The sequence below is a fragment of the Onychostoma macrolepis genome, chromosome 25, assembly GCF_012432095.1.
Source record: "Onychostoma macrolepis isolate SWU-2019 chromosome 25, ASM1243209v1, whole genome shotgun sequence".
In the NCBI taxonomy this organism is placed as follows: Eukaryota; Metazoa; Chordata; class Actinopteri; order Cypriniformes; family Cyprinidae; genus Onychostoma; species Onychostoma macrolepis.
Window position 1 is genome coordinate 11,679,176 of NC_081179.1, and position 24,933 is coordinate 11,704,108.

At 35.4% G+C, this 24,933-nt stretch overlaps 1 protein-coding gene across 1 annotated transcript; it reads left to right on the plus strand.

Annotated features, from left to right (window-relative positions):
• Nucleotides 1-829: 829 nt before the first annotated feature.
• elmo3 (engulfment and cell motility 3) lies at nt 830-24,878 on the plus strand. Its single transcript, XM_058767301.1, has 21 exons — nt 830-1,270; nt 5,175-5,275; nt 7,774-7,814; nt 7,928-8,000; nt 9,430-9,480; nt 9,679-9,848; nt 9,951-10,050; nt 10,758-10,909; nt 11,382-11,460; nt 12,488-12,538; nt 12,665-12,787; nt 12,877-12,999; nt 13,094-13,198; nt 13,315-13,423; nt 13,627-13,763; nt 18,623-18,786; nt 19,908-20,020; nt 21,768-21,872; nt 21,965-22,044; nt 22,964-23,044; nt 23,196-24,878. The coding sequence occupies exons 2-21, from the start codon at nt 5,198-5,200 to the stop codon at nt 23,406-23,408; spliced, it is 2,148 nt and encodes a 715-aa protein (XP_058623284.1). The 5' UTR covers nt 830-1,270; nt 5,175-5,197; the 3' UTR covers nt 23,409-24,878.
• The last annotated feature ends 55 nt before the right edge of the window (nt 24,879-24,933 follow it).

Genomic DNA, 24,933 nt, shown 5'->3' on the forward strand with positions numbered 1-24,933 from the left:
TTCAGGTTTCACTTGAATAGGTCTATTGTAGTGTAGTGGTTTAAAATTCGGGTTGGTAACATAGTTTGAGTGTTTGAACCCCTCAAGGACTGATCCAAAATATTACTGTTCTGCTTTTGTTTGTTTAGTTGGTAACTTACTTAAATGTAGTCAATTAAATATAAATAAAATTGTTTAGCTATTATATAAGGAAGTCAATGAGTTATTTTATCTTTTTGTAATCAGTCATACCAACATAAATTGCATCAATTATAGCAGCATTGTTTGGTTGTTTTTGTCAGGATCATTCTTTATATACATCAACAAATCTACTGTTATACTTCATTGTAGATTTAAATATCACAAGTGTTTTGTTTTACATTTTAAGGTACTATTTTAATTTACTATTGAAGATACTATATTAATAGTATGTATTGGTGAAGAAAAAACTGTCAAACTCAATATAATTGTATAAATAATTACATTTATTTTTAATTGTTTTCCAACAATTAAATGGTCAACAAACCATTTAACATTATTTATTAAATGCTGTTGTTGTGTAGGATATTAATCCATGAAAACGCACTGATGAAAAAAAGTTGCATAGCTTACAAACAAGAAAAAAAAAAGCAAATTAAACAAGTAAATATAAATTAAACAGAAAAAAAAAACTTATATTAAGATATAATTGTTATACAGGACCTCAATATAACACCAAAAATGTATTATTTTGTTGTTGTTGTTTATTATTAAATTGTATTTCTTATTGTATTCTTATTATTGTATTCATTTTAAATACTCAATTTCAAGTAGAAACGGCAGATCTAGGGGTTTTTTATGAATAACGAAGTGGTAATAAAATATGTAAATTAGCAGATTCAGATATTTCCCATATATATATTTATGGACAATATAGTCTATAGGGAAATGATAGCACGTCTAACTTTCACTGTAAACAGCTCCGTTGATTGTAAATGTAGCTTTAAGTTTACTGTAAAGTTTCGGGTCTCCCCTCTTGATCCCTCAAACAAAAAAAACAAAAAATTCCATAAACTTTTGGAGAGTCGGGTCTTCACTCCCTCCTCCAGGGGGCGGGAGGGACATTATTCAACCCGGAACTGTGAATGTGATCAATTAGAACTCTCCGAAAACTTTGAGCGAAATGTAACAGCCGATCGTTCGAAAAGAATCAAATCACTGTAGCCGTTTCGCGCGAACAAAGCGCAAATGTTTATCCGCTCCGTTGCTCCACGATCTCGCAGAGTGTGATTTTTCCCCTGCTTTCCAACAGGTAAGACGAAAGAAAATAACTTTTGTTCGAAACACTTTGGCTGTTTCTTCTCTCGAGCGCTAAACAAGTCAAACAGATTTAAACGTGTAATTGTTTACATTCACCTATTCGTTTTGAATTGGAAACTCCTTGAACTATTGTTATGAATAGAACAACGAAGCTTCAGACGCAAGTTTGTTTCTGTTGGTACTTGAAGGCTGTGAAACACAGGGTTCCATATCGTTTAAATCTAAATGCTCTGTCGGGTTTATATGCAAATAGTTTTTAATCGAATAAAATTGGTTTCCCTATAAATCTTTTGTGCTTGATGTCAATTATTAGTGGATGAAATGCATAACCACGCTCATGAAATCTTCAAACATGTGACTAAAAATATTTCTAGCACATTTGGATGTGCCAAAGGAGAATTTGATTAAGAAATCCAATGAAACGTTGCAGGAAAAGTGTGTGATGTTTGCTTTGGAGGTTGTTGGTCTGTCAGAGGGTGGCAAGGATGAAATTCCAGGCAGCCTGATTTCTTCCATTCACTCCCACTGGAGATCAGACTGTATCAGACATGCACAGGGTTCAAAGGCCAAGAATCAGTCGGGGATGCTGTCCGTGGACCCTAAAGTAGTCAGTGTATCTCGTTTTGATGGTTTCATTCTTGTCGTAGCCATTTCTCAACCCAAAAAAATAGTGGCAGGAGGGCTGCGCTGTCACAACTTCTCTCTGAGCGTGCTGAGGCATGCTGGGAATGGAGTCTGGGAAACACAAACATTCATTCTGTGTCAGCAACTCTTACCAAAAGCCTTAGACGGAAGGCCGTGTCTTGCAATGAATTTAATCAGCTTGAAAAAGCTCATTAATATGAGGAGGTTTTCAATCATGTGCTTTAGATTAGTTAACTTTCTGCGAATAATCTGTATAAATCCCAGAGATGTAATAGAAGTTTTAGCTGAAATGTTGTTTTGGGCCCATTAGTGTATATTATTGTCCAAGTTGAGTCAAAAAGCAGCTTTCCCTCTTCCATTGGGAAGTCTTCTGAGGACACATATGGAAGTACTTGAGTCTGTTTAACAGTTCAGAATAAAGCAGCCGTGTGCTTGTGTGTGTAGAAGTAGTTTCAGCCTCTGATGGTACACTCTTGGGCCGCCACAGTCTGTTCACTGACTGCTTGCAAAAATAAGAAAAGATGACTGAAATTACACGTTTCTTTCTGATTGGCTGGCTTTAAAGGAGTATTTCTCCATAAAATGAAAATTCTGTTATCATTTACTCACCCTCACGTTGTTCCATCCAAATCTGTGACTTGTGAGCACAAAATATATTTTGGGAAATATCTCAATGTTGTTTGTCCATACAATGAAAATCATAGGGACCACTGTTGTTTTGGACCCCCTTGTCTTGTAGGCTTGTTCCGATTCCGATACTAGTATCAGAAATTTCACCGATACCACAAAAAATTCTGGCATCGGTATCGGCGAGTACTTGAACCCATGTACCGATCCGATACCATTTTCTTAAACAAGACCTATAGTTATGCGCGCTAGCTTTGCTTGACGCTGCAAATAGGAAATAAATTCTTCTTCGCTGCTCAGAAAGCAAACACAGGAAGCTGTGCTGTGTTGCCACAAGCAACCACTATTTAGAGCAGCGAAGAAGTACAAACGTGCTAGCACATTGCCAGTAAATCACTTGCATATGCGACTAAATCTTCACCCTGGGCGACTATGTGATGTCTAATATTAGCCACTGGCTGATAAATAATCAGATTTTACTCGCCAGTGTGTGAGTTGGAGGCTATGTATAAGTTTAGCACAGATATATTGTCACTCGCCGAACACTCTGACTGAGCGCTTCAGAGTTTCACTCTCCGTCAAGCTATCTATTTTTCAGATCATCTGAATGAATGCGCAGCGCACCTGTATTTGACGCACCATAAGCTCTAGTGTGAAGTGCACGACTCGCCGTCGCTTTGCTTTTTTTCTCACACGCAGAGAGAGAGTATTTTACATGTAAGCGCGTCAATTCCGAATGGTATGTAAACAATATTCTTTGTTGTATTTTTCTGTCAAAATAACAGAGTTCCTTTGGAATTCTAACTGCCGGGTTCTCCGGTAGTAGGCGGAGCTAATGAGCAAACGACAATCTCATTGGCTGGCGCTCACCTATTATCATCCCTGTTTTGATTTCAGCCAATCAGTTCGAGCCAATGCAGACAACGTGATTAATATTCATAAATCCAGCAGCTCGTTAATCCTTAGTGCGTTTATATTGTTCTTAGTAGAATTCATAGTATGATTATTATTATCTTATCAGTATTATTGATAGTTTTTCCCCCATTTTTACAGAAACACTGAATGATCAAAAAAGCACCACCACCCTTTTTCCCTAAGTTCAGTTAAAATGACTAATATGCATTCATACATGGTTACCAAGTTTTAATTCTAATTGCTAAAGTTCTATCATTAAATAATACTTGATTATCATAATATATTTATAATGCTTGACTGACTGATGTTAAGAGTGTACTTTTTTCCAAACATTATATATTATATTTTTTGTTTACTCACCAGACTATCTATCTATGGTGAAGCGCACCGTAAAATAATTGTATGTATCAATTCATACAGGGCTAGTAAGTATAGCTGTATAACCAGATACATAGTATCGGATCAGTACTCGGTATCGACCGATACCCTGAGCCTAGGTATCGGAATCGGTATCGGGAAGGGAAAAAGGGTATCGGAACATCTCTATTGTCTTGTACTATAAATAGTTAAATATAAAGAAAAAACTTCAACGTATCAAGTAACTGTTCTTCAAAGTATCTGCTTGTGTGTTCCACAGAAAAATAGAAAGTCACGCGGGTTTGGAATGACATGATTACTGAATTTTCATTTTTGTCTGGGCTGTTCTTGGAAGTTACATGCTTACAAATGCACTGGGCAGCTACTATGAACTTTTGAGGAAGAAGAATTTTTAAGGTTATTATTGATGTCAAATCCTTGAATGATAATGTTCTGTTTAACACTTAACAGCAAGTTTGATATTCATAAGCAGCACTGCATTTTCTGTATAGTTTTTTATACTTATAAATAAAACTGAACTTTTTTGTGATCAGTAAAAGATAAATTCATGCAGGTTTGGAATGACACCAGGGTAAATAATGACGTAACTTTAATTTTTATCACTTTAACATTCTTTATCACTTTTCACTTTAGGACGGTGTGTAAGATAAACTCTGGTTGGTCTAGACTTGGACTAGTCTTAAAGGGATACTTCATCCAAAAATGAAAATTCTGTCATTATTTCCTCACCCTCAAGTTGTTCCAAACCTGAATGAGTTTGTTTCTTCTACTGAACACAAGAGATGATACTTTGAAGAATGTGGATAACCAAACAGTTGATGGCCCCCATTGACTTCCATAGAATGGAAAAAAATACTATGGGAGTCAAAGAAGACCGGCAACGCTTTGGGTAATAATGACAGATTTTTCATTTTTGAGTGAACTGATAAGTTTGAGTAAGGCTGATAGTCACAAGTAGGAGGCAAGTGAAAAATAAGAGAACTTGCTATACCATTAATCCCAGCATGCTGATGTATTTTAACATAAAGCACAACCTGAGAGAGACACAAGTTCTCTTTTAAAAGAGGAAGATGGTAAACACCGAACATACAGTCAGCCTGGAAATAGAATTAGTGACACATTTAACATACTTGTCCATACTCTTCACCTCAGTGGCATTTTGTATGTTTTGAAATATGTCAGTATTTGTGTTTGGTTGGCACATTTCATACACTTTGAAATGAAAGGTATGTAACATTAAACCAAAAATAGTATGTGTTTGTACTCATTCTTTGAATACTTGTAGGCTGATTTTAGTGTTTATTTCCTGATTTCCCCCACTCTCTTTCAAGGTTGGAGACATTCATTTGTCAACATGCCGCAACAAAAGGATATAGTAAAGATTGCCATTCAGATGCCGGGTGCATACCCGCAGCTCATTCAGCTAGACCAGGTGAGCCATTGTGTACTTCCTGTCATAAAGAGGATGTTGACCAGTGTGGATGCAACAGAGCGAAACTTGTTGGTAATCAGCATTTGAGGAATAAAAACACTGTTTATTCAGTACCATACTGATTTTCACAGATACATTTCATAAAGACAAAGATTTATGCAAATGAGGAAGTTATGTCTGAATACTATAGATTTGAGTTTTGAGAAACTGATTATGAATTCTTGCTTACAAGTGCAAAATATGTAGAAAGTATAAATGGTAAGTTTAAGTTTTGTAATAACATTTCCTGCGAAATTAAAATTAGAGATGATACATTTATGTAAAAGAACAATCTAGTGATCATTTCATTTGATTTTCTGTGTTTGATCAGAATTATAACATAATATTCTCACTCGTAACAACCTGTTCTCAGTAAAAGTGAAATTATATACTAAACATAGATATTCTAAAGAAATATAAACATGTATCTTTTAAAAAAGCATTACTATGTTCTGAAGGAAGCCTATATTTTAGACTATAAATAAATTATTTCTGAAATAAAATAAATGTAATGGATAATGATATATGTGACATAATGGATTTTTATAGTTTTTTTTATTTGGACTGAAATGTCTTTAATGCCAGGACTTGATTTTTAATGAAGTGAGACCAGATTTAGTTTTACATTTTAGTTTTTCAGACAAACCTTTTATAAAAATTTTATTATTATATATTTTTTTAATAATTATTTTTGGCGTTTTCGCCTTTATTACAATAGGACAGATCAGAACTGACAGGAATGAAAGTGGGAGAGAGAGAGGGGGCGGGATCAGGAAAGGTCCTCGAATCTGGATTCGAACTCGGGACGCCCGTAATTTTGTATGTTCTGTATGTTGCCCACAGGGCTATATTATAGTTTATTTATTCACTTTTTCTATTTTTCTCATGTTTCTTGCATAAATATAGCTGTGTAATTTTTATTTGCATGCTTTTTAAATGGTCTGTCAGAAATTTTTCAGCTAAAGACCGTTAATTAATAAATTTTATGTTATTCAAATTTTGTCTGTATGATCAAAGACTTCTTACAAATCATAACCAATTAGTTCATTCTCAGTTGTTTTGAATGCGCTCATATGGGCGTCTACCTGCTTGAGACAATAGGGTGGACAAATGCTTAGCGTATTCGCTATCTTCAGAGGCTTTGATCCCATTGTTTGGGACGTCCTAACAGAATGTGTTATTGTCTTAAAGACCCGCCATTGTCAAAGAAGCTCTCCTTTTGGGTTTTCAAAACCATGAGATAACTGGGATGAAATATGAATGAACCTGATTGGTACTTAAGGATTAGTTAGAAAGAACCTCAAACCCCCGATGACCTTCCCTTCTGCACTTCCTCACTGTCCCAAACGCTTCCATTCGCTGCCAGCCTGTGCACCACAAATTATAGGCCACTGATTGGTTTACCGCGGAACACCAAAATTTCTGATCGGTGAGCCACAGGAGCTGCCACAAATTATGAGATATTCCAGATGTTGACTTGGGAGAAGCTTTTCCCTTCCTGTTTTGTCACTTGTTTTGTTTTGGTTGAAATGCTTTAAGATGAATGAGTGAGCATACACATCTTAATCGTTATTTTGTAACGTTTAATTGGAATGAATAATTCTGTTAATATGAAATAAATTAATAATACATAAATATCAATAGGTTTTGGGGAGCCACGCCACACATGACATTTTACACCTTGAATTAAGAGACATATTGACCCAGACATCATCGGCCCAATGTCTTTTATGTAATTTGTATAATAATTTTAATAAATAGTGAAATGGTTTTGTTAAAATTATTAGTTTTCCCTATGGGAAATAATAATAAAATAATATGCTAAAACATCTTAATCGGATTTTATTTTCAAGAATTTCATCATCTTAATATGGCTTTTTGTTTCCAGTTTTTTTTTTTCTTTAATTATTTTGTAAATACTATTATAGTATATATTAATATTGAATTAGCTTTTATTTTTATCATTTCAGTTTTCATTTCAATTTTAGTTAAATCTTTAGTAATTTAGTTATGTGCTCATCATTCGTATTTTTAAAAATATTTCTATTTAGTTAAAATTCCATTTTGTTTATTTCATTTAGCTGCTAAGCCAATATTTCACTTTTAAGTTTGTATTTTATCTAATATTTGTTTTATTTCAGCTTTATTTCAATTTACCTAAAATAATGGATAATATTTTCATTTTAGGTTACAATTACAAAACTGTTTTCCTTATTTAAAAAAAAATCAATATTAAAAACCTAGGAAAAATATCAAAGTGACATTTTAATTCCGAAATGAAAAACATACTCCTCATAAAGCAGGTGTATTCAAGTCATTGCATGTATGAACTGCATTTTTAATGTATTTTGTGAATAGATCCAGACAAAAAATTAGCATCACCTCATCGACCCTTGCTCGCATTTTGTCTTGTTAGCTAATGTACACTTAACACATTTCATAATTTTCTCTTATTTCAGAAAAAGCCCCTCACTGCTGTCATAAAAGAGGTTTGCGACAAGTAAGTGTGTGTTTTTGAGGTGTCTGTGTTTTTCTATTGCTGAAACGTCCATGTTTAGTTTTCCATGATGTAAAATACCTGTTTTTGTAAAGGGTGTTGTATTGTTTTTGAAGGTGGAATCTTCCGGGTCCTGACAACTATGCTCTGCAGTATGCAGATGGGATCCAGACGTACATCACTGAATCTGTAGGTCATTTCCACCATCCTGCGTATCTGTGTGTTGACTTTAATCCAGTAATGTGTGCTTCACTTATCTGATGGTGTATATTTGTTGTTGACCTTGGGTGGGGTCAGACATGGTTGTTTGTCTGTCTGTCTGTATCGTAAGGATGTGACTGTGAGAGCTGATGAAAGTATGTAATATGATGAATCTGTATCATCAGATGTGCGTGTGAATGAAGCGTGAGTGTGGAGATTGAGAGTTCCCAGACAAGTAGAGGCAAAGGCTTGAATTACAGTTGTGCACATAAACCACCAAGTCTTGGGCTGCATCCCAAATGGGCTTTTGGACACCCTAAGTAGAGCCCTTCAAATGCCAGCGTCATCAAGCAGCATCTGTAGCAGATTTCCAGACGCTCACTCTGAGAGTTTAAAATTAACTGGAGTAATAATGCAATACTATAAACAAAAACTACACAACGTGAATCCTCTGCCATATTTAATCAGCACTGTACTAAACACTGTCTGTCTGCCTCTCTGTCTTTATTTCTTTCTTTTCTCCATCCATCCATCTTTCTTTTTCTTTTTCTTTCTTTTTCTTTCGTTCGTTCTTCTTTCTTTTTATTCAATTAAAAAAAAAATCATTTTTCTTTCTGTATGACTTTTTTCTTTCTCATTCAATTTAAAAAAAAATTATTTCTTTCTGTCTGTCAGTCTTTTTCTGTATTACTTTTTTCTTTCTTTTTCTCATTCAATTTAAACAATTTTCTTTCTTTGACTTTCTGTCTTACTTTCTTTTCATTCAATTAAAAAAAATTTTTTATTTCTGTATGACTTTTTTTCTTATTCAATTAAAAAAATTCTTTTCATTCAATTAAAAAATATTTTCTTTCTGTATGATTCTTTTTCTTTCTTTTTCTTTTCTTTATTTCTTTCTTTTTCTTTCTTTCTCTTTCTTTCTTTCTTTCTTTCTTTCTTTCTTTCTTCTTTCTTTCTTTCTTTCTTTCTTTCTTTCTTTCTTTCTTTCTTTCTTTCTTTCTTTCTTTCTTTCTTTCTTTCTTTCTTTTTCTTTCTTTCTTTCTCATTCAATTTAAAATATTTATTTATGTCTGTCTGTCAGTCTTTCTTTTTCTTTATCTTTTTCTTTTCATTCAATTCAAAAAAATATTTTTCTTTCTTTCTCATTCAGTTCAAAAAATTATTTTTCTTTCTTTCTGTATGGGTGTCTGTGTGTCTTTATTTTTAATGTTGTTTTTTTTTTGTTTTGTTTTTTTACATTCTGTCTTTATCTGTATCTATATTTCTGTTTGTTTTTCTATGTCTTCTTTGGTTTCATGCTGTGTCTGTCTGTCTCTTTATTGCACACATTTGTGCCAGTGATAATTATGTCTAATAATAACACTTATCACTTCCTGTACACTGACTGTTGGCTGTTTTTTTTTAACTTTTGTTCTAGAACCGCCTAGACATCAAAAACGGCAGCATCCTGCGTTTAACTAAAGCGCCAGTGAGTGTCACACAACCTCATGTGCCCAAAATGGTCATTTTGCAACCAGAGTTTGACAGCGACTGTATTTAACTTACATAGTGTATCTAAACACACCTGTTCACTCAGTCTTTGTGTTAGATTCAAATGTACACAACCACAGTACCGTGTAATGGCCATGTTTTCTTGCTCGGTGATTTATAACACTGTGTTTGACAGGGCCGTTGTGCTGAAGATCTGTATAAAGGCATTCAGAGTTCAGACTCCGGCGTGCGCTGTGACTCTCTCAAGCAGCTGGCCAATGTCTCCACCGACATCACGTTCGCTCAAGAGTTTATCAGCCGTGATGGACACTCCCTGCTCGTCAAGATAGTAGAGGACGCTCACGAGTCAGTTTCCTGCATGCCTGTCTTTGCCACATTTCTATGGTTTGGAGTGTTTTATTACAGCATAAATGTATGATTAAACCAGTGAAAGTGTTTTTTGTACAGGGCTCCTCTGATAATGACACACACTCTTACTGCTTTCATGGAGCTTATGGATCATGGCATTGTGTCCTGGGAGAATCTGTCCAGTGTCTTTATCAAAAAGGTACTAAAGCTACACAGACACTTCGACTCCATAATACAGTACGAACACTGTAGCAATTCATCCGTATCCGTCTTTATTTCATAACTTACTAAATACTTGATTCTGATTGGTCAGTTGCTGCATTGCCGCACACAGTTGCCTTTTTTAAAAATTGTTTATTAATTGTATTTATTATTTAATAAGTTAATAAATAAGTATTAATAGGTTTCCTACATCTCAAGTCTGTTTAAAACTTAAATTCTTAGTTGTATTTCTAATTTATTAATAGTTATTTAATAGATATTTTCTGCATCAATTTATTGTTTGTATTTATTATTTATTAGTAATTGTGTTATTTATTATTTTGAAATTTTACAAAAGCATGAATATAAAAAACAAACGTATAGAGAGACCAAAAAAAAAAAAGAGTAAAATAAGTATGAAAAGTGTTTCATTAAATAATAAATAACTATTAATGATAATAAGAAATTAACAATGAAGATAAGGCACAATAACTTGTTTAATTATTTATTATGATACCTCTTCAGGGTAATACAAAATGCACTGTCAGACATGTCTGTGTTTATATTGTGATGCATTATATGAGCCTCATACTATTAGATATCTTTTACAAAATGCAAAGCGCATTTGAAGCATTTTCTGCATCTTAAATGGTTACCTAGTTGCCTATATCTATTTTTATCTATTGACTTGTGTTCGTTTTTCAGATCGCCAGTTTTGTGAATGCAAAGGTTCTGGACACGTCTATCCAGCAGGTGTCGCTGGCTATCCTGGAGAGCATGGTGCTCAGCAGCAGTAGTCTGTTTAATGAGGTCAAACAAGAAATCACCTTGGAGAGACTCATTTCCCATCTGCAAGTGTAAGTACAGAAGAGCGCTAGCTTTAACTGTTTGCAGTATTACCAGTGTTTATTTTATGGGTGTGGAAGAGGAACTAAAATAGTTGAGGGTGTGAAGTACACCACAGTAATGACAGGAGATGACAATAATGATTCTATATTAAGGTTTTTCACAAATGAATAACATCAACAACTATTGTTGTTATGTAGTATTAACATTAGTAATCAAATCGCTTACCAGTTGCATTACATTCAAAGTATTGAATTATTTCTAGAGGGCGTCATTGTCTTCTTTTCTGCTTAACACAAATAAACATTACTTCCCTTGTCATGCAAGTGAATGTTACTTCCTCTTTCTGGAAAATACCTTCTGGTTTAGCTCATCATGTAGATATTTATCATGTTTAAGATTAGCATGTGTTGAATTTTTAAATAAGCATTCTACATAAACATAAATGTTTAATTTTCTCTGCTTTTGTCTAATGTACCGTAGAACAAACCAGCAGCTGCAGACTAAGGCCATGGCTCTGCTGATGGCGATGCTGCTGGCTGGTGGCGAGGCAGACAGACAGGTGAGAGGTTGAGAGGTTTTTGTTTTGTCTCGCTGATGATATCTTGGTTTTGCTGCCACTGTCTGTTGCGATACAAATAGTGCAAGCAAAATAAGTTCCGTTTATTAGTTAAGGGCTAATCTTTGGTGTTTGAGAACTGTTTTGCTAGTAGAAAATTTCTATTAGAAGAAAGTGAGATTCAAATTTGCCATCACAGAAATAAATTACATTTTAAAAGATTTTAAAATAGACAATGGTTGTTTTAAATTGTAATAATATATCACAATATTGCAGTTTTTACTGTATTTTTGATCAGATAAATGCTGCATGTAAGAGAAATTTTCAAAAACATTAAAAACATCTTACCAACCACAAACTTTAGAATGGTAGTGTATATTCTTGTGGCTTATGATAAAACATTTATAGCTGGAAAATGTTCTTGTGCAGGTAATTGATTTTGGACTGACAGATGCAAGCAAACAAATAAATAAATATATATATATATATAAAATAAAATATACATACATAAACACACACACACACAATTTTTGTAAGGTGTTTCTGATTAGTGCTGTCAAACGATATGTGTGTACTGTGTATATGTATGTATATATAAATATACACACGCGCATGTATATATGTAAGAAAAATGTTATATTTGAATATGAAATATATTTTTATATAATATAAATGATATAAATATATACATGTAAATTTTTTTCAAAATATACTGTATGAGTGGGTATTTATATATAAATAATAAATATACACAGTACACACACATTATGTAAACACTCGATTAATCATTTGACAGCACTAATTTACATGTATATAATTAGATTCATATAATTTATCGTATATAAATATATTTAATATATAAACATATACATGAATGTATGTGTGTATTTATGTATACATAATAAATAAACACAGTACACACACACATTATGTAAACACACACTTTTATTTTGGATGCGATTAATCGTTTGACAGCACTATTTCTGATTCTTTTAAGTGTTTCTGATTTTTACATTTGAAATCATTTCAGGAGCTCTTTGAATTTCTTGAGAAAAGGAACCTACGCCAATACATTCACAAGGTGTGAGAAAGTTTTGAACCTCTCGATCATTCATGCAATACCTCATATTACACTGAACATTTCCCATTGGATCACAATCAGAATAAACCGTAAATATCATGTATCTTAATTTGATGCTGTTTGCAGAACATCATCCACAGCTCTAGTTCAGTTGGAGATGAGATGGCCCACTATCTGTATGTGCTACAGACGGTCCGTCTGAACCACCTGGAGGCCCGTATGAAGACGCCTCTGGACTCCTACAACCAGGTTTACTTTCATTTTGCATCTTCATTTGATTTTTGAGTTCCTCAGCGCACCTTTATTTCTCACACACGCATTTCTCTGGTATCTTGCAGGAGCAGAGGGACATGCTTCACGGGCTCAGGCAGGCCGCGTTTGAGACAGAAAGCGAGAGCAGTCTGAGTAACGAACGTAGACGTTCCCTCTGCGCTAAAGAGTTTAAGAAACTCGGCTTCTCTGTGAGTACGACAAAAAATGTTTTGGAGTGAAAGTGTGGATATTGCACTATAATAAACCTCAAAGCTTAAATTCGAGTGTGTTTGTGTGTGCCAGAATAACAGTAATCCTGGTCAGGACCTGAGCCGGTGTCCTCCGGGTCTCCTGGCGTTGGACACTATGGCGTATTTTGCCTCCCGTTACCCTGATGCTTACAGCAGGGTGAGTGAGCCCACTTGGATATTATGTTATCTAATGCAGAAAAATACTTTTTGGAGCCATTGAATGTCATTATATTTGTATGTATCGGCCCATAAGTCTTTGTCTCTCTGTCTCAGTTTGTGCTGGAGAACAGCAGCAGAGAGGACAAGCACGAGTGTCCGTTTGCCCGCAGCAGCATCCAGCTCACCCTTATCTTGTGCGAGATCTTGCGCATCGGAGAACCCCGTGAGTGAATCGACACAACGCTAGAGATGATTTTATAGCTTACGTTATGTACTGATGGGGAAAAATATTGTTTTGATGTGACTTCATCACTTGAAATTTTGCACACTGGAAATTATTGTATTATATTTATGTATGCATACATACATGCACAAATATTTCTATTTTCTCTTGTTCAACTCATTTCACTCGTGTCTTTTCCACAGCCTCTGAGACCGGTTCAGACTATCATCCCATCTTCTTTGCTCAGGACCGGCTGCTGGAGGAGCTTTTCTGCATCTGCATTCAGCTCCTCAACAAGACGTGGAAGGAGATGAGAGCCACGCAGGAGGACTTTGATAAGGTAGATCATCACCTCCACCATCTCTGTGCTGATAGGGACTTTTTCACATCCTCTGTCCTTTCATTGTGTTGTTCAACTGTATTTCGCTTCTGAAATCCACGTATAACTTATACTATTTTGCACCAAAAAAACACAATTTGTTTTACATTTGCTTTTTCCATCCTCTCGCTGACTAGTGTTACTGCTAACTAAAATTATTATAATCATTTTTGTTAATTAAAATAATACTGGAATAAAATAAAATATAAATATTAGACACAAAATTTAAACTTAAAGGTGCCATAGAATGGAAAGCTGTATTTACATTGGCATAGTTGAATAATAAGAGTTCTGTACATGGAAATGACATAACGTGAGCCTCAAACACCATTGTTTCCTCCTCCTTATGAAAATCTCGTGAATAAAAAAGACTACTGAAAAACAGGCGAATCAGAACATAACACCAACTGTGATGAAACAGTCGGGATCACTAATAGTTAAGTCCCCAACATTTGCATATACCCGCCCATGTTCTAGGCCAGCCGAACCTACACAGCCGAATCATCAGAAGTTCTGCAGGTATTGTGAAGAAACAAGCGAGGACAACAACGAAAATGGCAGATCATGGAAATAAATGTTATGTTCCAGGCTGTGCAGGGGATGTGAAGTGCAGGTATGGAGAGCAAATAACGCGTTCTACTAAAATAACACGAGCCACTAAAGGGACATGGTTAGCTCCTTGCTAGCGGTAGCCTGTTACATTACAGTACATAAGATTTCACTTACCACATAAACAGAGTAAGGAGAGATGTCTGAGGATGATGGCGAATGATTTACAGATCCTGAGCACCACTGACAAGCATCTGATCTTGTAAAATGTGTGGTAAGTACTGCCGGTCCATAGTATAAACAGAGTATGTGCTATCGCGAAAGTGAAAGTAAAAAGCGATCGTGCATTTGAAAGCAGTTTCAGTTCCCCCGCATATTAATAGCAGCTATATTAATGATGCCCGCATTTTATAGACAGTATAATTACCCGACGATATAACTGCGAGAGAAAGTATTGAAATATATATTTTCCTCCCTGTGTTTCCTTCCTGCTGTGAGCTACACTGTGAAACAACCAATCAGAGCAGAGCTCAACATTATTATTCATGACCCTTCCAAATAAGCCAATAACAGACCATTTCATTCTAGCGAGAAATCCTAGGGTTTTAAATGCACATGTAAAACTGTTTCTGGAGATTTTTTTGCCCTTACCTAAGCCACGTACCTTCTATGTAGATATCAGAGAACATTCTATGGCACCTTTTAAAAAAAAAAGAACTTACCGTATTGTCCCGAATATAAGACGACCCTGATTATAAGACGACCCCCCTTTTTCCAGATGTACCTGTTGGAAAAAGGCTTTTTGAAAACCAAATCTTGTTTTATTTTTTTTATTTTTTTCTCTCTGTAAAACACATTTATTCTTAAATTATTTTCATATTGCATATTTTTCCAATTCTAATTTTTGTTTTGAAAGTATGGTAAATACTGGTAAAATGTACCAACAATGACATTGGAAAATTTTGATATACCATTGAAATAACAGGTAGCCCATCTGAATTATATAACAATTAGGCTATGCAACTCATAGTAGCCTACCAAAATGTTATTATCAGTAGACGTGAAATCTTATTGTAGTCTTCAAATCTGGGTACTGTCTTATGCTTTAAAATCACTTACAGAGGAAGTTTGGTCCCATCAGGCTAACATGACAGTCACGATCATGCTGCTGTAAGCTTTTCTTTTTCATTTGTTTTCATTCGCGATCTTTACAACACACATTACTTATTTCATGGCACACTCGTTTTATGCGTTTTTGGCGCCACCTATTGTTGTGGGTGTATTATTGACATGTCAAAGTCTAGACCCCGAATATAAGACAACCGCGTTTTTTCAGATGTATTTCCAAGGAAAAAACATCGTCTTATATTCGGGTCAATACGGTACTTTATTTACTCAGTTACCAACCAAGACAACATTTCTACTTTTCGTAAGTTGAAATACTAAAATTACTAAAGTTAGAATTTGACAGAAATAAATTAAAGCTAAATAGAAATATTAAAAAAATAAACAAAAAAAGATAAAAGCACATAACAAATTACTAAACAAAGTTACTGCTGAAAATTCTGTTTTGCCATCACGGGAATAAAATTAAATACTGACCACAAACTTGATAATGTCATTTTACAACCGCTGTAATTCTTTTATCAAATATATTTAAAAACAATTTAAAAAATTGACTGAATTTGTAATATAACTCTTATTAAAGGCAGTTATGTTGGGCTGATTTGTAAGATCATCATGTCCGAAGTTTAAAAAAGCAAAGGAGCAAAATTTAAAATCTATGTAATACAAAGTCTAATATGCAGAGTCAGAAAGCTCTTGGATTTCATCAAAAAATGTTAATTTTTGTTCCAAAGTTGAACAAAGGTCTTACAGTTTTGTGGTTTTCATTTTTGGGTGAACTGTCCCTTTAAAGATTCAAATAAGTCATGAGAAAGCTAGTGTATTTTTAAAGTTTAATTGGCTATTATTTTAAAATCAAAGTGTATTTATCACTTCTTGAAAGCGTTCATTTTCAATTGAATCACACAACAGACGTATCGGAGAAGTGACCAGCTGCAGAAGTGATTTATAGTTTATAGAACAAATGGATATTGATCGTTTCATCTGGACATGTCTGAGAAACATCGAGCTAGTGGAATGACAAGCATGCTGCTCCTCAACCAAAGCGACAGACTACTTTTTTAAGTGCTTTTGTGAATATCAACATTCCATAAATTGTTCCATCTCCTTTTCTGATGTTAAAGAAAGCTTCCTTACTCCAGCCCAAACTATTCAGTGGCGCAACAAAACAGACCTCTGTTTAATAACCACTTTCAGGCCATAAACCCCGTGACCTTTGTGACCTTTGGGATGGAGCGAGCGTCCAGCTGACCGGCCTGTCTTTTGTTTTCGCTGATCGTCGCCCCCCACCACACCAACCTCGTGGGCAGGGACTTTATAAAGGGGTATTAGAGGAACAAAAGGAATCCCGCTCCCTCGCAGAAATACACATCAGCAGTAAACCACATCCCAAAAATAGCTTAGCGTTTTGAAGTGTCAAAATAGCATTTTCAGTGTATAAAGTGCCCTTTTTGTCTTTGTTCTGGAAGGTTTTTTGGAAACATGTGGCTTATGTTTTAACGATTCAAGGGTTTTCTTGACATCAAACCTGAGAAGAGAAGTCAAAGTTGTTTCGCCTCAGAAGGGGAGTTGCTAACACACTGTGTGTTTTCTAATAACTTGCTCACTTAACCGCCTCCCCTCTTTCTTTGCACCCTGACTGTGCTGTTTCTCTTTAACGACTGCTAATAGATGCTGGCATATTGCTATTGCCGGCTGGTTTGCTAAGGCCTGTGATGTGAAGTGTGTGTGAATTTACTGGTGGGCATCTAGAAGGGAGGGACAATACACTCTCTCTAACACATACACACACCCAAACACCAACACACACACAGTCAGTGTCGCTGTGGTTGTGAGGGGACCGCAGCTGCTGCTTTCACTACAGCTGAGGTAGGATGAGTGTTTTGTCTCTATGTTGTAAGAATAGAATAAATATTTTAGTTTTATTAAGGAAGTTATGGCGGAAGATGTTGATGATGTGATGTGGCTGTCAGTATGTTAATATGTATATTGTTTGAGTAGTATTGTGTAAATTTATATGATTTAACTCTATTTTGCTTGAGTTTGATAACAAGCCCAGTTTCTTTACATTGCAAGCATGTTATGCATATTAAATGGTTAATAGTGATAAAAAGCTTTTAAAAGCTTTTTCAGGCATTGTGCAGCACTCAGAAAAGCAAACAACAAAAATGGCATTAAATTTGTTAATGAATAAACTTCATCATAAACTGTTTAGGAATCATATTTTATGTCATATTTTAACATGCTAAAATGAAATAAACACTTACTACATTGTATTTATTTAAAATCTACCAAAAATGTGAGTGACAGAGGTAACAATCAAATGTTAACTGGCCAAGTGGGCAGTTTTATTTATTTATTTATTTTTGACAATTCATTAATCTAAAAATCACTGATAATATATCTGTCTGTCGCATATATGATACCGTTCAAAGTCAAGTCTTTTTTTATTTAAATTAATACTTTTATTCAGCAAGGGAGCATTAAATTGATCAAAAGTGATAGTAACCATTTCTATTTCAAATACATTATTATTTTAAACTTCTATTAATCAAAGAAGCCTGTAAAACATGCTATCACAGTTTCCACAAAAAAAAATTAAGCAGCACAGCTCTTTTCAACATTGATAATAATAAGAATTTTTTCTTGAGCACCAAATCAGCATATTAGAATGAATCCTGAACACTTACATGTTTTTCTTAACAATGTGGTTTTCTATAATATGGTTTCTATAATATCTCTCAGGACCATAACATGTAAAAGATATCAGCATTGACTGTTATAAGTCTGAAGTGAGCGGTGTCTCTGTCGGCGAGCGAGTGTGTCGTTGCAGTTCTGTCTGTCACAGCTGGACGCTCGCTTCAAGAAAGACCCATCATTTCAGTGTCCGTTTCTCCTCCCCTGCTGGTTTATTCAGGCTTCCCCATCTCCTCTTTTAAGTTGGCCTTCATTTCTCTTGACCTGAACCCCAGAGACATGTTGTTGAGGGGTGAGCGAGGTTAAGCGGTCTGCGTGTGTGAGTTTATTGGAGGAGACAGACACGCTGTGGGACTTTTTCAGACAATCACACACATTGCAAATATAACACATCAGTATTTTTTTTTTTTTTTTTAATAATCAGATTTGATCTTGTGCTTTCTCTAAAGGTGATGCAGGTCGTCCGGGAGCAGATCACCAGGACTCTGTCCAGCAAACCCACGTCTCTGGAGCTCTTCAAGAATAAGGTGAATGCACTGAACTACAGCGAGATCCTCAAACTGAGACAGACGGAGAGACTCCACCAGGAAGAGACGCTTGCTCCACCTGTGCTGTAAGTAGTTTTTGAATCTTTGAATCAATTGCTTCACAAAATGATTCACTGTTTCAAAATCAAGTATTAAAGCGATAGTTGACCCAGAAATGAAAATTCTGTCATTAATTACTCACCTTCATGTAGTTTCAAACCCGTAAGACCTTTGTTCATCTTCGGAACACAAATGAAGATAATTTTGAGCTTTCTGACCCTCCATAGACCGCAGTGCAACTGAAATGTTCCCAAGTCCAGAAACGCAGCAGCGTATGCTATTCTGTGTCATCTGCGTCACGCCGGATACGTTTCCTACGTTGTTGTGATTTGATCTGAACTAAAACAGCGTATACTGACACCGAACAGCATACGTTGTTTACGTCCAGCAGATACTCTCCAAAATGGCGCTAGGGTGGCGCGGAGGAGACAAATTGTGCGCAAAAGAAAAATTACTTTATTCAACAATAAGTATTTTTGTAGCTTCGTAAAATTACGGTTGAACCCCTGATGTCACATGGATTATTTTACCGATCTCCTTGCTACGTTTCTGGACTTGGGATCATTTCAGTTGCTTTGCTGTCTATGGAGGGTCAGAGAGCTCTCAGATTCCATCAAAAATATCTTCATTTGTGTTCCGAAGATGAACGAAGGTCTTACGGGTTTGAAACTACATGAGGGTGAGAAATGAATGGCAGATTTTTCGAACGCTTTAGTAGTCTTGTAATATTGTTGCTTGTTTGTTTGTTTGTCTTGGCTTTCTTCAAGGATGCTTTGCATTTAGTGAGCTAACAAAACATTTAAAGTCAAATGTATATTTGGTATTTACAAAAATATCTACAAATTAATAAAACTCATCTGGGATGAGGTAAAAACCATGTAGACACTGATTCATGTACAGAGATCATCACCCCCTAGTGGTGAACCATTGAAGTATCTAACAGTTTCAAAACAGTTATGATGTAACACAGGTTTGTTTACTGAGTTTTTCTGCAGTTTGATCAGTGGTCTGAAGCAAATGATTCGAAGCAAAAGTTTTGAATCTTCACAAGGCAGTGTTTCGAAAGCACCTATCACTAACTTTACGGAGTATGTGACTGGCACATATCTGTCCATCACATGCATTTTCTTGTTGTCTTTGCATTCAGTGAGCTGAAGGAACGTCTGAAGCCGGAGCTTCTGGAGCTCATCCGACAGCAGAGACTGAACCGTCTGTGTCACGGAACGCTCTTCCGGAAGATCAGCAGCCGACGGAGGCAAGGTGAGAGACGCCAAGATCCTCTCAGACACCAGACAAATATTATCAGGTTCTTCTGTCTGGAGTAATTAAGTTGGCTTGAGAGCCAACTTACTGAAATGCTATTTAAACTTATTATTATTCTTCTGAGACTAAAATGTACAACTCTAACTCCTCCTAGAGCTTTAACTCTACAGACTCCAAACTCAGCCCACATCTTCAGACTGATCTCGCCGGGTGATCTCAGATTTATGGTTTTCATAAAAATGAAGATTAAAAATCATAAAATCCCATAGACTTACATTGACGGAATGTTCAGATGAGCCAAGACTATTCAAACTCCAACTGTCAAAATTCAAACTTAAACTCCCAGAATTCTTTGAGACTCAATCAAGCTTCCCTTCTATGTACTATTTCTAACCCATTCAAACTCATCTATCTAATATTTCTAATCTATCTATCTATCCTAGCGACATGCTAGTAACATGCTAATCATGCTATAAACATGCTAGCGACATGCTAGTAACTTGCTAATCATGCTATAAACATGCTAGCGACATGCTAGTAACTTGCTAATCATGCTAGCGACTTGCTAATCATGCTATAAACATGCTAGCGACATGCTAGTAACTTGCTAATCATGCTAGCAACATGATAATCATGCTAGAAACATGCTAGCGACATGCTTGCAACTTGTTAATAATGCTAGAAACATGCTAGCGACATGCTAGTCACTTGCTAATCATGCTAGAAACATGTTAGCAACATGCTAGTCACTTGTTAATCATGCTAGTAGCATACTAATCATGCTAGAAACATGTTATCAACATGCTAGTCACTTGCTAATCATGCTAGAACATGGTAATCATGTTAGAAACATGCTAGTGGCATGCTAATCATGCTAGCAACATGCTAATAACTTGCTAATCATGCTAACGACATGCTAGTAACTTGCTAATCATGCTGGAAACATGTTAGTAACTAGCTAATAATGCTAACAACATGCTAGTAACACCCTAGCAACCACCCCGGGTACCACAGCTATCGCATAGCAGCCACCACAGGTACCCTAGCAACCGCATAGCAACACCTTAGCAACCAGCCCGGGTACCTTAGCAACCGCATAGCAACACCCTAGCAACCACCCCAAGTACCCTAGCAACCGCATAGCAACACCTTAGCAACCACTCCGGTACCCTAGCAACCGCATAGCAACACCCTAGCAACCACCCCAAGTACCCTAGCAACCGCATAGCAACTACCCCGGGTACCTTAGCAACCACTTAGCAACCGCTTAGCAACACCCTAGCAACCACCCCAAGTACCCTAGCAACCGCATAGCAACACCTTAGCAACCACACTCAGTACCTTAGCAACCACATAGCAACACCCTAGCAACCACATAGCAACACCCTAGCAACCACCAGAGTTAGCCTAGCAACCATCATAGCAACAACTCTAAGTACCCTAGCAACCACTCTGAGGTCCTTAGAATCTATCTATCTAATCTATCTATCTATAATCTGACTCTATCTATCTATCTATCTATCTATCTATCTATGTATCAAACTTTAAGCTTTTAAAACTACTTTAAACTTCAAACTATTTCAGACTGAAATCCATCAAACTTAAACTTTTTAAACTTCTTAAACTTTTTTTAAAACTTTCAAAACTTTTAAAACTTTTCTAACTTTCTGGTCCGGCTTTCTCAAGCCAACTTAAAGTTTGTCTCTACAAACTTTTTTATCTAATTGTCATTTGTTTATTACAGACAAGCTGTGGTATTGTCGGCTGTCTCCTAATCACAAAGTCCTGCACTATGGAGATGTGGAAGTGGAGACAGAAATGCCCTCCATTGAGGCTCTTCAGGAAAAGAGTGAGTCTGACTGCTTTAGAATGAGCTCTGTTTTTGAGTAGGTGACCGTGGACCTTGGTCGAATAAATCATTCAATTTTGATATCCCCTCAGTTCCTGTCGCAGACATCAAGAATGTGGTAACAGGGAAAGACTGTCCTCACATGAAGGAGAACAAGGGAAAACAGACTAAGGTATGATGCTAATGTTCTTTTCTTTTAGTGATTTCTATTCATTCTTAAAATTCAAATAAAAATCTAAATTGACTAGAGATTCAATATTGTAATTCTAGGTGATAATTTATCATTTTTAAATTAGAAAAATATATATATAAAAAAATTTATTTGGCATTCTTAAATCAGTAAGTTATGTGGTGTTCTTAAATAATTTTTTAATAAAAATGAATACATGAAAATCATTAATCAATTATATAATATATTTGTATTATTATTAGTACCATTAATATTATTGAAATAATTTAAGAAATTAAAATCAAAATTACTAATTTTAATAATTATCTAAATGAAAATAAAATAAATGGTTAATAGTGAAGGGATAACTTTTAAAAAATGCCTTTTTTTAAAAGCTTTATAGAAAAAAAGCTATAGAGATTTTACTCTATAGCAAAACTAAATTCAATTATTTTGAAGTTTGAGTTTTTTTAAGGTTGCGTTTAACAGCGGTTTAAGTTGTTGTTTTTATAAAAGTGTTTTTAAAGATTGATAGCAATCTAAATGGAAAAATAGGAAAATGAGTTAAATTAATATCTGAATATTGACTTATAAATACTGATTAAAATTTGAGAATGTTGGACAATAATCAGTATAGTACCAATATATTGTGCATTCTTGAAATTTAGCATATTTATTTTCTTAACGCTTGTTCTTATTGTGAATAATTAATTGGTTTATTAAAAAAAAAAAAAAAAAATTGGCTTTGTGACTATCAAAATTGAAACTGAATAATCTCAATACAGGTGGTAAATTACCATAATGCATTGACTTTAAAAGATTGGCTGTGCAAAAAATAAAAAATTAATTCAAAGGTTTTTTTGTTTCATTAGATGATAAAATTGAACTGTAACTGTGTCCTGGTTTGTGGTTGGTTTCGCAGGAAGTGTTGGACTTGGCTTTCAGCATCACATATGACGTTGAAGAGTATAGCTTGAATTTCATCGCCTCTTCCAGAACAGATGTGAGTTTAATCTATTTTTCCACTCCTGAACTGCTGGGAGTCTTCTGTTATTGTACTGTTAACTCAGACTGGGGGAATAAAAACAAGTATTATTTACCCCAAGTCTTTGTTCTGGTAGCTCCAATTTCATCTTTCTGTTGTTGTCTTCCAGTTCTGTCTATGGACTGACGGGCTCAATGTGCTCCTGGGTAAAGAGATGAGCAGCGAGAGCATGCGCAGCGAACTAGAGATTCTCCTCTCTATGGAAATCAAGCTCCGCCTCCTAGACCTGGAAAACGTCCCGATCCCAGACACGGCACCGCCAATCCCCAAACCACCCAGCAACTTCAACTTCTGCTACGACTTCAGCCAAGCTGAACAATAACACGAGCCATAAGCGTGTGGTCAGCTGCGATTACTGCATTGCTAAGACTGGAAACAACTGGAAATGGCCACTTGGTGGCAGCAGAAATGCAGGTTTCTGATTGGGAGACATTATGATAGTATTACAGGGCTTGATTTGAGAGAGCGAGAGAGCACTTTGTGATTGCAGAAAGTGTTTATCTATGGTACCCTGCTGTAATATAAGTGCCTGCAGTGAATAGGACAGTCTTGTGTTGAGTGTTTTTATTAGTTAAAGGCCTGATGTGTTCTAACGTGCCCTTTTTTTGGCGAATCTCAGATAATAGACCTGTCTGAAATTCTCAGGTCTGAACGCACACTTTTTGTGGTACTTTTCCTCTTTTTGATTTATTTAGCTTCTACCAAAATTGTACTAAAAGGCATTACATCAAGCAGCTTATTTGGAAGGGGGGGGAAAATCAAGTATATGTTATAAACATTTGCGCTTAATGTTGGCATCCTTATTCATTCCCTGCGTGGTACTCATCTAGTACGATGTTTAACGTTTATTACAATCGATCGCTGATTAATAGTTTATCATGGAAAGAGGGCTGATGTGCTTGGAACATTTCATGTTTCTGTTTATACTAATGCACAGATGGCATTATTGCACTGGCAGCATTTTCATACAAGTCTGTTGCATTATTAGGTGCATATTAAAGGTCAGTGTGCTGGATTAAATAAGTGATCAACAAATTTGGTACTGAAGTAGGATTAAGTTCCATATGGAAAATGGTTTGGAGATATTTTGTGTGTTGTTAGAGGAGTAGTTTGGCCAAGTGGTTTGGAGCCACTCTTTGAAAATTATCGGTGTGATTTGATACTTTGAGCTTTGTCACATAATCATATTTTCAATTTACTTGATGTATATAACTTCACATTTTATTTTGGTCCAACTATTCCATTTTGAAAGAGCCAGTTTCCCTTCATTCCAAAATACCACTAGCTGTGTAGGATTTTACATCAGTGTTTTGTATGGGAGATAATCATGTTTCTGTTTTAAAAAAGATTGTGTTATTTTATCTGATTTCATTCACTGACTGTTTTGGGTTAAGATCTAAATGCCACATAACAAGCACTTCATAGTATGTTGATTTATAATGCAGACAATGTATCAAGATCAAAAATATATAATTAAAATATTCTGTGGTGCCATTGTAAAGTGCATTAATGGAGCTGACAACTTTAACGTGTGGAAAATCAGCAGGATTTTTATAAACACGTGCAAACCGTTGATTTTTGTGGTTTTCACAAATCTAATGACAAAATTGATTAGCAAAAAACAATCCATGTACTGTATTGTTTTGTATATAGCTTTCCTTGTTAAACTTCTGGTTTTATGTAACAATCTTGATCAAAGGTGTGGCCACTTTACCAGCTGACAATGGTACGTGATATTAATTCAAGATTTGTTTATCCTTTGTATGGAATAAAAGAATATATATTATTATAATAGTCTTAATGTCTTTTTATTTTGTGTGTTCTTTCATTATAAATCAGGCACTGGT